The following is a 14,886-nucleotide window of genomic DNA, read 5'->3' as shown; positions in this document are numbered from 1 at the left end:
ATCTCCACCCCCCCCACCATCTCCACCCCCCCCACCATCTCCACCCCCCCCACCATCTCCACCCCCCCCACCATCTCCACCCCCCCCACCATCTCCACCCCCCCCACCATCTCCACCCCCCCCCACCATCTCCACCCCCCCCCACCATCTCCACCCCCCCCCACCATCTCCACCCCCCCCCACCATCTCCACCCCCCCCTACCATCTCCCCCCCCCACCATCTCCACCCCATCATCTCCCCCCCCCCACCATCTCCCCCCCTATCCCCCCCACCATCTTCACCCCCCCCACCCTCCTCGTGGGCGGTGCCACCCCGGAACGTGTTCCGCGTGCTGCACGCGGCACTTCACGCCTTTGGTTCCGGGTTGCCGTCGTCAGCCGGTGCGGGCGGGCGGGCTGCGTGAGCTGCGTTAACGCGCCAGGGCTGCGTGGCGACTTGTCGGGGTTTAGTTTATCAAGTCTCTCTACCTGCCGTTGCCTTTTTAGCGGATTTTACACACACACACACATACGTTTACTTTGGTAGTGTATTTATTTTAAGTTTAATTATGTAAGGAGGAAAAGTGTTTGAGCAAGCCCCGTGGGGATATCGAGCCGTGTTGTAGTTTTATCATTCGACGTGGCTGCCCGTGTACAGTGGGACGAGCTTGGGACGCATGCGGGTTTACAGTGGGAGCCCTGTGAGCCCTGCCAGCGGCTCTCTCTGTCGTGCTCAGCAGCAGCAGCACCACCATCACCAGCAGCAGCAGCAGGGCGCCTTGCTGCGTGTGAACGCACGGGGTAAGCGGGGAGGCACGACACGGCCCCTCTGGCGGGTGAGCTGCTGTGAGGAGAGGGAGGGAAGCCTCAGCCCAGTGGGGTTTGTCCCAGGGTAGGGGAGGGTGTCGCAGGTGATGAACTTGGTTGTCCACAAAGGATTTACCCACGGTAGAGTCAGTCCCATCCCTGGCGAAGTGGACCCTGACTCGGGTGTAGTGAGCCCCACAGCCACTTACAGGGCCGTACAGGGTCAGTTTCACATCTATTGGGTTGTTTATCGTCAGCCTTGCTCAAGCTGAGCCTCCAGGTGGGTAGTGGGTGCCAGCTCGGGTAGAGTGGGACCTCGGTAGAGTTCCAGCTAGACGACGTTCCCAGGTAGAGTGGAGTGGAGTAAACCTACCCGAGGTTGGGTGAGTTCCACGCAGAGTGCAGCTCGGGTAGAGTTGGGTTCCCCATCGCTCTCAGAGTGAATCTCGTCCCAGCAGGACGGAGTGGTACCCCCCCACCCCTCACCCCTCAGGGCCGTGATGTTGACGCGTCCATTCCGTCCGTGAGCTCCACCACGAGGCCCCTTCGGGGTGGCGAGCCGGACGGCGGCAGAGATGAAGGCGAACCGCAAGGCGGGTAAGAAGCTGTCTGCGGACGCCTGGGAGCAAGAGTCGTACGAGGACCGGCAGGAGAACGAGCTGGAGGTGCTCACGGCCATCTACGGCAGCGAGTTGACCGACCTGAGGAAGCAAGACCCATGGAAGGTGCCGTAGCAGCCCAACCCGCCCGCGCGTTGTGCTGCTCTTTGGGCCCAGCTGTGATGTTGCGCGCCTGTCAACCTGTCAACCCACACGGTTCACTCCGTATTCTTGTGCGGGGAAGTTGAGTTTGCAGGTCCATACGGCGTACAGACGTTTTCATACGGGCAACTTTTGTGTCTATTTGTGTTTCTCCCTTGCGATGGGACTTTGTAGAGTGAACGTTGAGATGTATAAGGGGCACGGGGTGATCAATGAGGTCTGAGTTGGTCTGTAATGAGGTAGGCACTGATCAGGGGTTGACAGCTGGTGGGGTGTTTTGGGGAGGTGTGGCAGCGGTGTGTTGTTTTTCGGCATGGTGTCCCGACGTTTCGCTCCACGCCCCACCCACGTGCTGGGAGCTCCTTCTGAATTGAACACGTCACTTTCGATCAAAGTACAGGATAGAGTTTGCCGGCTACTGTTGGTGCTGTTGTTATCAACGCCGAGCCACGCGCGGTACAACCCGAGTACACACATCACAGCGACACAGCGCAACCGCGAACACCCATTTACCACACTCGTTGATAGCTAGACATAAGATTCCATTTCATGGTATGATTGTGTATTTAAATAAACATTGTCCACTCCGGTGCATTGTGGTCTCCCACTTTGTGGGACCTCAACGACCCGTGACCTGCGGGTGAAACTGCCCCCACAGGCCATAGTAACGTGGAATTTCCACAGCTGACACAGGGTCATCCGTGGAGTTAGCAACGCCCAGCAATCATTTGCTAATGCAGAGAGACATTACATCATCACTGGTTTTTGGGCATGAATCATGGCCATGTTGCATGTGTGCCCGATTGAACATCTTTCGCACCCTACGTAGCTAACCGTGCGAATCGGAGGTGCGGGGTCATGCTTACATTACAGGAGCACATATTACAATCTTATTTGTATCTTTCGATTCTTATATCTCGTTTGTACATTTTATTCACTCATAGATTGAATGCACCATTGGCCTACCGTTTGCGCATCATTACCACAAAACGTAAATAAAATAATCTATAAATCACAGTACATGACACCAGTATTGGTCTTTATATAAAAAAAAAACTATTCTGTAATGGGAAAGCTAGGTTTCACAACTTTAAAAAATGCGTTTTACTTTTAAATCAGCCGAGTCAAGCGAGGGAATGTGCCCAAGAGGACATCTACCGCAAATGTAGAAAAATGAAATTGGCTTGCGTGCAGGCTGGGTGAATTATCGCAGGACTGTGAAAGATAGCGATGTCTTGGGAAGCCCTTCATCCAGCAGGGCATTGATCATGGCCAATGAGAATGATGAAGCCGAGTTATTTTCTCAACTTATTGGAAACCCGGTGAAAGACAAATCTCGGTGTCTCCCCGTGTGTTGGTGGTGGTCGTAGCGATCAACGCGTTGAGTTTTCCTGTTTCTGCAGGTGCGCCGCCCGCCACAGGTGTGCATCTCACTGGCACCCCACGATAGCGCAGGAGGTGCGTGCTACGTGACGGTGGACCTCACAGTCAGCTGCCCTCCACGCTATCCGGACGAGTGAGCACCAATGCTGCACTTCACTTAGGACACAGCCCACAACACTCCCGCTTAAAGCTGTTCAGTTAAACCATGTTCACACTGATAAGCTCAGGCTGGTTACCATTACGCATTGAAGGTTGCTAGAGCAACCTCCTTCAGGTATTTATTTAAAAAGTGAACTGGCAGCCATTCAGGGTTGGGGTTCCACAAAAGAAGGATTCGCTATGAACTCCGAAGCAACGGTCACACACAACTGGACACAACACATGGTGCTTGCATTTAGCTAAGCTCCGTTGCCGTGGTGTGAACATGTTTCACGTCACAAAAGACACTTGACATTCACTTATCCTAATGATCATATTTTATACTTTTAAAGCACCTTTCACCCAGAGGCCACAAAGTGATTAATTTATATATAAAAGATAAAAGCACGCAGGGTATTTATAATAAAAACAACTGTGTGAACGCACACCTAAGTGGTAATTACTTTGTGTGGTGCACATGAAGTGATCTGACGTGAACCCGACATAAGCCGTTGTACGTTTTACTTTTCTTGTAGGCTCCCAGAAATTGAGCTGAACAATGCCAAAGGCCTGTCCAATGAGAGTGTGAAAGAGCTGCAAGCCCAGCTGACATCCCTGGTATCTGAACTGCGTGGAGAGGTAAAAACCTGCACATGTCACGAGTGCATGTGTGTTCGGAGGGTCGGCTCACAGATGTTTGTGTGGCAGCAGAATGCAACACACTGCAATTTTAATTTATAAAGTATCCAAATATGACTGTTTTGTTTGATTACGGGATAACGATAAATATGATGCATTTAAATAGTTTGCTTGATTTATGTTTGGACGTCTGGATTTGGTAGAAATTGTTCCAGTATGTAGTCGGCACCGCTCAATAATGCTAGTATCATTTATTTTGGTGCCATTAGTCAAGCCTTCGTGACACACTACAGTACTTGAAAGCTTTATCGAGACAGATTGAGATATATTTGGTTCACCCGCTGTCAATTGGCAAAGAGTATATGTGCTAAACATGTGTTGCCTTGCGTTTGCAAGGTGAAGGTTGCCCTTTGGTCATATTGTCGCAACCTCTGTGTTCGTGTGCTTCTGGCTTCACAGGTGATGATCTTTCAGCTGGCCCATCACGTAAAGAACTTCCTGATCGACCTCAACGTGCCACCGCCGTGTTCTTTCTACGAGGAAATGCTGCGCAATCAAGCATTGCAGCAACAGAGGCTGGCTCAGGAGCAAGAGACGGCGTTCCGTGAAAAGCTGCAACAGGAGGAGAGTGAGGTCAGTGCTGCCCATGCCACAGCTGCAAATAGCGATGCAGCACCATTGACATTAGCGTCAGTCGTGATTTGCTGCTGGATGGAGGCCTCCCCAAGTCGTTTCCGTTTCTCACAGTTACGTAATGTAGGCATCCGTTTAGCACTTACATGAGGTTTAGGCCATGTTAATGAGATAATAGACTTCAAAGTTTAACTGTTGTCACCAACATGGCACTCGTGTGCGCTTCAATGAAACGTTAATGCAGTGGCTTCACTGGAGCTCGATAATGGAAAACCTGACTAACACGACAGTGTTGACTTATTAAGGCATCTTCAGCCACGGTATGTATCTACAAGTATAAAGGATTTTTTATTGAGTTATGTATGCCTTTAAATAAACTTCTGACATGTTTGTATTAGAGTAATTATTATCCATGATGGACTTTTATATCAATAACTTGATACTGAAATCGATATATATATAAAAGTTAGTAGTTTTGTGCGTGTGTCACAGTAACGCTCTTTCCGGCCTGTTGATTGGCCAAAACAAAATGCTGTATACAGGAGATAATAGTATGATGTGTGATGTTATGAACAACCTCATACGTTTGGTCAGGGTAATGGAACCCCTCGGCTATAAATTGTATCCATGTCAGTCGGCATTGTGTTTGTTGTACGTATTGGTGAGTTAATTTGAGCTTTGGATGATCGGAGCTTTTTGTTTAAAGTGATTAGCAAAGAGAGAACCCTGGTGCTCATTGAAAGTGGGAATATAAATAAATAGATCTTTAGCTTATTTAAATCATCGCACCTACATAGCAATAACTGAGAATGGTTTAGGTCACCAGCTACAAACTGCAGTGACGATTACTGTAAGATTCTGGTTGAAAAATGTTAATCCATTGTGTAGATATTGAACATGTGGGTTGGGAGTGGGGATGGCAACAGTGATTTTTTTTTGTCATTTAACTTTGCATTATGGTTAACACAAATAACACATTGCTATTAATCTGTTCAACTAAAAACTATGAAACTAAACAATTATGATTTTACCAGGTCAGACCCAATGAGCTATATAGCTCATTTTTAGAAGCGACCTGTCCACAAATGATAGTTCAACGAAGTGGCTGATCATGTGGAAATGTGTAGCAGCCAGATACTCTTAAACGCATGTTTCTAAATGTGGAGGACCTGGAGAAAAATCTATGCGTCCAATGTGGAGAGCATGCAACCTCCAAATATACAGGCGTCAGGATCGGAATCGAACCCACGACCTTTTGTATACCAGGTAGTTAACATCTTGCCACTGTGGCGACCAGGCTGTAATGTTGACATGCCTGCTCATCCTGGGATGTGTCTCTAATGCCAGATGCCTGTTGTCAATGCCATGTTCCCATTGCTATATAATACGAGTGTAACAGTTTGCGCCTTGGCGATTCGATGTGCCGTCACAGTTCAAGGTCTCATTTTCTTCCACTGTGGTGAATGTAGCAGCCTCTTGATAAGTCAATTATCTCCATTACTTACACAGCCCTTTGTCAGTGAAGTGCTGGGAATAAAGCTCAGGCTGCTGAGTTCATAGCACAGTACACAAATCACTGCACCCCCCCCCCCCCCCATATGAGGTGTGTGAATTGAAATAATGGATTCTTGGAATAGTTTTGAATTGATGAATCAATGCATCATTACACGTCTGTTGAATACCCATTGTTGTCAGTGTGTGTTTGGTCGTATGTTGTGATCTTGTGTTTTTAACCAGAAACGTGCAATTGATCATGAACTCATGCGACGAGAGGAAGAGAAGAGAGAGGAGAGGAAGAGGAAGGAATTGGCTAAGCAGGTGATTGCAGTATTTAAACAAAATGTTTTATTTCCTGTTTATTAGCAGTCTACGGTAGTTACTGGGTTTCAGTTGGAAGGAATCTAATTGTTGATTCCATGCAAATGGCCTGTCCAGGGAGCAAAATGAAAATGTATTTTGTAATATTTTAAAATATTGGCATTCGGTCCTGAAAACCTGTTCTAACAGTGGATAGCATGAATGTTCACAAACTTTCCGGCAATGTATGTGGTTTTTTCATGTTCCGTGGCGACAGTTTATTTGGAATTGTGGGTTGTGAAAAATGATGGGCAGGCATGTGCATGTCTGTAAAGAATGTAGCTGTTAGCGTGTGTGCATTAAACAAGATGCAAAGCTGTGGGTGGAAAGGGCAGTGATGCGAGTGATTGACGGCTTTACTGCTGCAAACACATTCTCTGTGTGTGTCCATCTCTGTGTGTGTCCACCGTAGGTCGAGCCGCAGGGGAGATATTTGTAATGTGGGAAAAGTTTTCAATTAGTCAAATAATTTTCTCATAATTTTGTTAAATTTCCACGAAAATGTTATATATAAAAATAAAGATTAGTTTTACTGTCATGTGACAATCTCATCGCAAAGGCTTATGGAAAAGTGCACCCACTAAATGTATTAAGAATTGAAGTACCACTTTAAGGATGTTTCAGGAGTGCTTTGATGAAGCTATTTCTGAGCCCTTTTTCTGATGCACGCGGCACCCTGCGAAATTTACGGATGTATGATTCATCCTGTGACATGATGCCAATAGCACAGTGGAGTAAGTTGTGGGAAAAAGACATAAAAGAGGTGCACTGCTCTTGACTTGCCATCCCAGATCCAAGCAGGATGGGAGGTTGACATGCTTGATGCAACCTGCAGGATCCACCAAGCCTCAGTCAAGGCACTAGATTATATTTACATACCACTGTCGTCATTATCGGCTGTAACCAACTCTTAAACTAAAACTCTTTTTATTTTACCAGGTAAGGCTCACTGAACTATATAGCTCCTTTTCAAATGCGACCTGGCCACAAATGAGAGCTCAACGAAGTGGAAATTTATAATAGCCAAGTACTCTAAACGCATGTTTCAAAATATTGAGGGAAAAATCGGAGGACCTGGATAAAAATCCACGCTACTACGGGGAGAGCATGCAAACTCCAAATATCCAGGCATCGGGGTCGGGGACCGAACCCATGATCACCTGTATACCAGGCGACCATGGCACAGCAACCCACTGCCAGATTAGGCCTCTCCAAGCTTTCTCACTATCCTGCCACCATGCCTCGTCAAATGTGTATGGAAGTGCATGTATCATTATTTATGTTATGTTCCTGGCTGTGCATCACTCAGCAGGAGATGCGCGAGGGAATGGCAGGCAGCCCCACGAATGACGGTGGCGTGAGCGGCCAGCCATCACGGAAACCAACCGTGGGGTCTGGGGAATGGAGCGAGGGCGAGGGCTCAAGTCGCACGCGGAGCCGCTCTGCGAGCCGCTCCAGGTGCAGCCTCGCAATACGCGCACATGCGCTCACGAGCCTCGCTGCTGAGCCCTGCTCACCCTTATACTCTCCTGTGTGTGTGTGTGTGCCTGAGGTTTTTAGGTTCATTGTTATCCAGTGGTAGCATATTCAGGCAAATTGTGTGAAAAGCTGTCAAAAAGTGACAAGACTTTATTTGGCGATGGGGGTAGTAGGCCTACGTACTTTCGGAGTAAGCTGTTTGGGATGGAAAATACTAGCCAGCGATGCCTTAACTTAGCCCTTGCCACACTAACCAGACTCTAGCCCAAACCCTAGTTGTATTCACACTTGCCAACAAGATACTGGTCTTACTCTAGCCCTAACTGCATTTGCTGTCTTAACGCGATTCCTTGCCCTAGCTTCAGTCACACTAGCCAACCATGCCCTATCCCCGAGCCCTAATCAGACTCTCCATCTAGCTCCTGGCACGAACCCTAAAACACAAGTCCCCCTCGTTCTAACACAAGTAGTCGTGAGCACCTGGTAGCAGCCATTCCACGAATACTAACCATAACCCCCTTTTGCACTGTTTGTTTGCTTTACACTTTTGAATGTCTCACTGCTGTGACCCAATTGATGCTGTCGTCGTGTTTTTCTTTGTCCGGCAGCAAGAGGGAGCGTCTCACATCCCTGTGCAGCAGTGACAACTGCAGCCCAGGAGCAGAGGTGCTCAAGTTCCACACGCAAGGGGAGCGCTCCGTGTACCGCGGAAAGTGCATCGGTACGTGGTGTGCTCTGTACGTGTTTTTGCTTCCGATTTGCGTTGGATGAGGTGTAAAGGTGAGTTTTGCACTTTGTGCATTTATCTACCAGTGGCTGGACCCAGCTGATTACTCACAGAGTTCAGGTTAAGTGATATTTTCACGTAGATACCTGGTCTGATAAATCAAGCTTAGTCAGTCAGTCTTGAACAACTGGGTTAATATTTAAGTTAGCAGACGAAAGTCCGTCCCTCCACATAGATTATAAATATATTTTTATCAGTCCATAAGCCTTCTGTAAAAACAGCATTATTTTAAGCAGACAAACTCGGGATTGGTTTCAATCATCTGGGTCAAGTCATCAGTCAATTGTGTTGAACAAATGTTGCTATAAATACCAGCTGTTATTGGAAAGAACACTCCACTTCTGCTATGGGGCCGATTCTGTGCAAAATCGTTACAATAATGTGTCATAATGTGCTGTTTTTGAGTATTATTGGTATTTTCTACAATCTAGATTAAACCTATCTAAGCCGTAGCCAGCTATAAAGCCTAGATTAGCCAAACAATGCAATTTAGCCAAGCTAAGCTAAATCAAACAGTGAAGCCAATCCAGAGAAAATCCACTCCATGTCGCTGAAAGATTTTTATTGTAAGCCATGTTACGATGTTAGTTGTGATTTTAACTTTTAAAAATAAATTTCGGAAAAATATAGGTCATGTTTCTCAAACATTCATTTTTTCCTGAGTTTGACCAATGCCTGAAATAGTATTGATTGTAATGATGCATCGATTCATTCATTGAAGTGTAATTTTATGCTCAAGATAATGCGTAAAATTGTGCATGCTTGTTGGTAAATGTTTGCATAAAATTGGTCAATGTAACCCTTGCAGCCAGTAGAGATGGTATATTCTTTATCATTAGCACGAGGCATGATCTTGCCACTTGTAGATGACGACCTTCCCAAATTTTCACCATCTTTCTTGGTCTCACAATGCACAAATCTCCGTCTGCTCTGCACACAAGCCGATTTAATTGCTCCATCACTGGTAGTGGAGGGCATATTCCCTCCATTGGACAATCACTGCATAACGCGATTTGAGATGCACTTCTGCGGCCTTTTGGAATGCTCTTCCTTCCGATATTAGGAAGCCATTGGAACTGTGCACTTTTGAAGCTAAATAAAAAACTAATTTCCTGCTTTTTGTGTTTTGTTTGTTGTCCGTCCCCCGCACTTCGGATGAGCACAGCTGCCTGTGTACAGTGCAAGAGAAGTTCAACATATATACGTTGGAAATACTTATTTTGGATAATAGTTAAACCAAATAATAAATTGTTCAATTAAACTGTGATTGTAGCATGAACATTAATCGAATCGCAAGTGCAGGAGATAAATCGTTCCATGCCTATAAATAAGCCGATGATGCAGCGAGCGTTGTGAAGCAACGAGGCTGGCCCTTGCTAACATGACGGTTCTGCTGCTCGGCAGGTGAGAGCACTCACTTGCACCGCCAAGTGTTCAACGCGCTAGACAACAGCACGGGCGAGCTGGTGGTCGTGTACGAGTGGGTGCTGCGCTGGCCGGTAGGACACCCCGACCTCCGCACCAGCGAAGACAAGGAGCACATGGAGAAGTGCCGCAAGCAGGTGTGGGGACCGATGAAAACTCGTGGATGATGTGGGTCTTTATAAATGTGCCTTGCCATAACGTTTGAGGCTCTGCATATAAGCCTCATCCCCCTGAACCTTCCACTTTGTCGTGGTTGGCACACTGAACGACAAAGCCAGCTCACTGTTTGATTCCCTGACAACGCTAGCATCAGTGTTTAGTGATATCTTAACCAGTCCTAGGCCCCTCCTTGGTCATTCCAGCCTTAAACTAGTTCCGGGTTTCGATGTATAAACATCAGTACTGGGGAGACAAAGGCAGCCTGGGCATGGTGCTGGCCACACGATCTTCTTATATGCCGTAGCTGCACTTAGAGGTGCTCGCAAACAGTACTTGCCACAACAATCTGTGCAGGCTACACGGGGATCTTGGCCGTTGTGCTGATGTGTGTATGTATGCCTGCTTGTCCACGAGGTGCAAGGGGCCAGTGCAGAGTTACAGTCGCTTTTGAAACTGCGGCACGAGGCGCTGGTGCCGTACCTTGCCATGGAGAGCCAGGAGACGGAGACGGCCCTCAACGTGCGCCTGCTGGCCGAGCACGTGTCCGGCACGAGCCTGGCCGGCCACCTTGCCCGGTTAGGCAACGCGGCGGTATCCCCCCCGACACTGAACTATGACCGCTGGCATCCACCCACTTAATTTGGTTATTGTTGAAGATGTCATCCTATGATGCTGGGAATGCTACATCACTGATAATAATCCTTGGTTCAATTCTAGGCAACCTCCGACTAAACCGGGGTTTTAAGTGGAGTGAGTCGACACTCTTTTGTGCTTTCAAATGGAGAACCAAGAGGAGGACAAGGATGAGCCTCCTCCGTGTACACGGTAGTCATTTGGTTTACTTTGCCGAGATAGCGAGGTGGCACCATAGTCAACCATGTACGTGTGCTTTTCTTCGTCAGTCAACGACTGTGTAATGACCTCCCCCACACCCTGCAGGATGTGGTGATTATTTAACCATGCTTCACCATTCGGGTCAGTCTTGATTGGTATAGACGGGGAGTTTAGAACTGGAACATAGAACAATACAATAATGGATGTTGCTGCACTTTGTTCTGCTACGCGCCATGTCGTCCCGCAGAAACATACGACACTTGTTTTATTCAGGGTGGGTGCCCATGAAAGCATCCAAGTTCAACTTTGCTTACCTGCCAAGAACTGATGCAGTCAGACACATTCTGGGTGATTTGGTCACAAGCTAAAGGCCAATCAGATTTAGGCTGAAACCAATCATGTTTGTTTAAATTCTCCTGCGGCAGCACTGGCCCCTTGCCGGTGGAGACGGTCCGCCAGTACGCTTCCCAGCTGCTGCACGTGCTCGACTACCTGCACGCCAGCTCGGTGGTGCACCGTGACCTGCGTCTGTCGAGCGTGCTGCTGGACTGCGCGACGGGTCTGCTCCGCGTCGCCGACTACAGCCTGGCGCGCCGGCTCGCCGACGCCTGCGTGGCGAGCGAGCGGCCCGGTCGGCCCGGCGTGCCGCGGGTCCACTTCGTGGAGCCCGAGTGCGGTGCCGGGGCCGGTGCTGCGGCGGCCCGCTCGCAGCCGCCGAAGACCGGGAAGAAGGGCGACGTGTGGCGGCTGGGCGTGCTGCTGGAGCAGCTCGCGATGGGACGGGAGAGCAACAACGATTCGCCCGACACGCCACCTGCCAATCTCCCCGTTGACTTCCGCGAGTTCCTGAGCCGGTGTGTTGCCCGCGTTCGTCCAGCGGAAGTTGGCTCCGGGTTTGGAGGCCGCCGAGCATTGCGTGCCAACACTTCCTCTCGGTGCAGGCATTCAGGATGTTATCCCATCACCATATTGGGCTTTGTCTTTTTTTCTGTTGCCATTCTTGGTGGTAGGGCTTTCCGTGAGCCTTGCATAATGTGTACAACGTGCCGCCTTTCTCTGTTTAACTACATTGATTAGTTTATCAACCTAATTACTTTTGTAATTGCATAGTTTTCAAGTTTAATGGAGGATAATTAACGTTGAGGGCCCTTGGTTTTAAGAAAGATGCCTTTCAAAAAATTAAAGATTTGGGCATGGGGAGGGGGGGGCACCGCTGATATTTTTAACATAATTTTTTACGTAAAAAAATTATTTCCCCCGTCATTCGATGAACGTTGAAACGAGTTGCCTTGATGTCCATTGTCGTGCAGATGCTTGTGCGTGGACGACAAGGAAAGGTGGAGCACGCAGCAGCTGCTGGAGCATCCCTTCATCAAGTCGCCCGTCTCGTGCTCGCCATCCACGAGGCCACACAGTCCCGATGGTGAGTGTCTGTGTACGTGTATATGTGTACGTGTGTGTGTACGCGTGTGTGTCTGTGTGTGTGTGTCTGCGTGTGTCTGTACGTATGTTTGTGTGTACATGAGTGTGTGTGTACGTGTGTGTGTATATATACGTGTGTGTCTGTATGTGTGTGTGTCTGTGTGTGTGTCTGTGTAGTTCATGAAGCCTTCAATAGCTGTACCGGGGGAATTTCCATTTGGTACAGATATAATGGGAGGCTGATCGACGCCCGGGTGCGATCAAGGGATGGCTCCCTATTGGTCAACCACGTTATGTATGCCGATGATTTGGTAATAGCTGCTCATTCAGAAGAGGAGTTGGAGACGCTGCTGCTGAGACTGGAGCGTGCCACTAAGAGGTGGGGCCTTACCATCAGCCCCACCAAAACTAAGCACCTGCCTGGGTATTTTGTACCATCGGACACTCCACCCCCACAACTCCCAATTGGTGATGGGGCAGTTGTGGAGAGAGTGGAGAGTTTCCCATACCTGGGCAGTGTGCTTATGACCGGCTCCAGTTTATCAGCAGAGGTCTCACTCCGAATCAGTCGAGCGGCAATATCTTTTCATCGGTTGCGTAACGCTGTGTGGAAGCTACCTGGTCTGTCGCTCCGCACGAAGCTTCAGGTCTTCTCGGCCACGGTCATTCCCTCCCTTCTCTACGCTTGCGAAACGTGGACCCCCCTAGTGGAGCATCTTCGCCGGTTGGAAACATTTAGGCTGGCCTGCCTACGATCCATCCTGAGTTTAACCAGGCTGGATTGTGTGAGGAGCTCACAAGTCATTGAAAGATCTAGGCAAAGTCCCATCAGTGAGCTCCTCTGGCAGGCAAGGCTGCGTTGGCTGGGTCATGTAGCCCGCATGCCCAGCCACCGCATGCCTAAACAGCTTTTGTTCGGCCGGATCGAGGGGGCTAAACGGGCGCGGCACGGGCTAGAGAAGAGATGGAGTGATGTGGTACAGGAGGACGTGGAGCTGAGTGGACTTGCCGATGAATGGTACCAGCAGTGTCAAGATCGGCCTCAGTGGAGGAGGCTCGTGAAGGACGCTACTGGGCAGTTGGAGGCAGTCGCCCTCCAACAACAACGGAGGGCGGAGGAGCGATGCTCACAACAACGAGCGGAGCGCCGGGTGGCTAAAGCACAGCAAGTTGGTACAGTAGGGGGCACAGGTGGTGCATCAGCCAGTCATCTCGGTCATCTCGGTCAGTCGACCCGTGGCACCTGGGTCTGCCCCGTGACCTCCTGCCAGCGGGCGTTCGACACTTCACGTGGCCTCAAGGTGCACATGGCCTGGCACAAGCGTCGTGGTGACGTCACCGCCACTTAGTGGCGAATGGCGGTTGTTGTTGTTGTATGTCTGTGTATGTCTGTGTATGTGTACGTGTGTGTGTGTCTGTACGTGTGTGTGTCTGTTCGTGTGTGTGTCTGTGTGTATGTGTACGTGTGTGTACGTGTGTCTGTACGTGTATCTGTACGTGTGTCTGTACGTATGTCTGTGTGTCTGTGTGTGTGTCTGTGTGTGTCTGTGTGTGTGTCTGTGTGTGTCTGTGTGTATGTATGTACGTTGCACTTCTTTCGCACCGTACGTAGCCAACCGTGCTAAGCGGAGGTGCGGGGGAAGGACAGCAAAGACGGTGATGGCAGCATCCACGCACTCACGCACGCCCCAGAACTGTGTTCAGCGTTTCAGTAGATGAGAATTGTTTGCCATCACAGTGGATATACACAGACTTTGGACACATTGTGATGGTATTGTCACAGGTTGGTCCTGTTTGCTAATTTCAGGCACAATTGTCGGAAAACTTTACATGCCCTTCTAGAATTGTGTTCAGCTGCGTGATTGCATAGCAGCCTGATTAAATTTGTGGCAAAGATCACCCTCGTTTAATAACGAATTTAACTTGGGTAACATGTAGCAATGGGTAACTGACTTTTGACAAACATGTTGATCAGAATCCAGCCAGGCTGCACTGTGGCGAGGATGTCAGACTCGCAGTCGGAAGGGCGTGCATTCTCGTCGGATCGATTCAGCAACAACAACACGGACAGCCGGAAAATAGACTGGAGGGGAAAACTGATTTTCTCTGTCTTGTACAACAAGCGTCTGGCCCGTGGAGCGAAGCTGCTTATGTTTTGTTCTGCGGTGTTCACGGCGGCCGCAGATGACCTGAACTATGCGGAGGCCCTCATCCCGTCTCGTGATATCCTGGGCATGTGCTCCCACCTCGACTCGCAGCGCCAGCTCTCCCGCTACTACACCGAGTTCGAGGAGCTCGCCCTCCTCGGCAAGGGGGCCTTCGGGGCCGTCATCAAGGCATGCAAGAATTCACTCATTCATTCATTACAAATCTTTAGCCTGTGATCAAATTACTCTGAATGAGTTTGCTCTTATGGATCCCAGATGCCAAGCAGGGCTGAGCTTCGTTGACACTTGGATGGGAGCGTGTCTGAGAACACCAGGTGTTGTGTTCTTGTATTTATGTGTGTGGAGCTTTGGGTGTTACCCCTTTGTATGAGTGGGGTGCTTTGATTTCCTTACCACGTAAAGCCAAACGTTCATG

General features: G+C 49.0%; 1 protein-coding gene across 1 annotated transcript in view; it reads left to right on the top strand.

Annotated features, from left to right (window-relative positions):
• Positions 1–345: 345 nt before the first annotated feature.
• Positions 346–14,886, top strand: part of EIF2AK4 (eukaryotic translation initiation factor 2 alpha kinase 4) — a 44,278-nt gene continuing 29,737 nt past the window's right edge. The window contains exons 1-13 of the mRNA XM_078864289.1: positions 346–780; positions 1,315–1,511; positions 2,951–3,063; positions 3,605–3,707; positions 4,167–4,340; positions 6,078–6,158; positions 7,507–7,655; positions 8,285–8,397; positions 9,868–10,025; positions 10,462–10,622; positions 11,307–11,735; positions 12,192–12,304; positions 14,488–14,639. Of these exons, the coding sequence (XP_078720415.1) occupies positions 657–780; positions 1,315–1,511; positions 2,951–3,063; positions 3,605–3,707; positions 4,167–4,340; positions 6,078–6,158; positions 7,507–7,655; positions 8,285–8,397; positions 9,868–10,025; positions 10,462–10,622; positions 11,307–11,735; positions 12,192–12,304; positions 14,488–14,639 (2,067 nt within the window). The 5' untranslated portion in view covers positions 346–656. The remainder of the gene's footprint in view (positions 781–1,314; positions 1,512–2,950; positions 3,064–3,604; positions 3,708–4,166; positions 4,341–6,077; positions 6,159–7,506; positions 7,656–8,284; positions 8,398–9,867; positions 10,026–10,461; positions 10,623–11,306; positions 11,736–12,191; positions 12,305–14,487; positions 14,640–14,886) is intronic.

Source organism: Lampetra fluviatilis, chromosome 18 (genome assembly GCF_964198595.1).
Source record: "Lampetra fluviatilis chromosome 18, kcLamFluv1.1, whole genome shotgun sequence".
Classification (NCBI taxonomy): Eukaryota; Metazoa; Chordata; class Hyperoartia; order Petromyzontiformes; family Petromyzontidae; genus Lampetra; species Lampetra fluviatilis.
The sequence above is the reverse complement of the archived record's forward strand: the minus strand, read 5'-3'. Positions and strand labels throughout refer to the sequence as shown.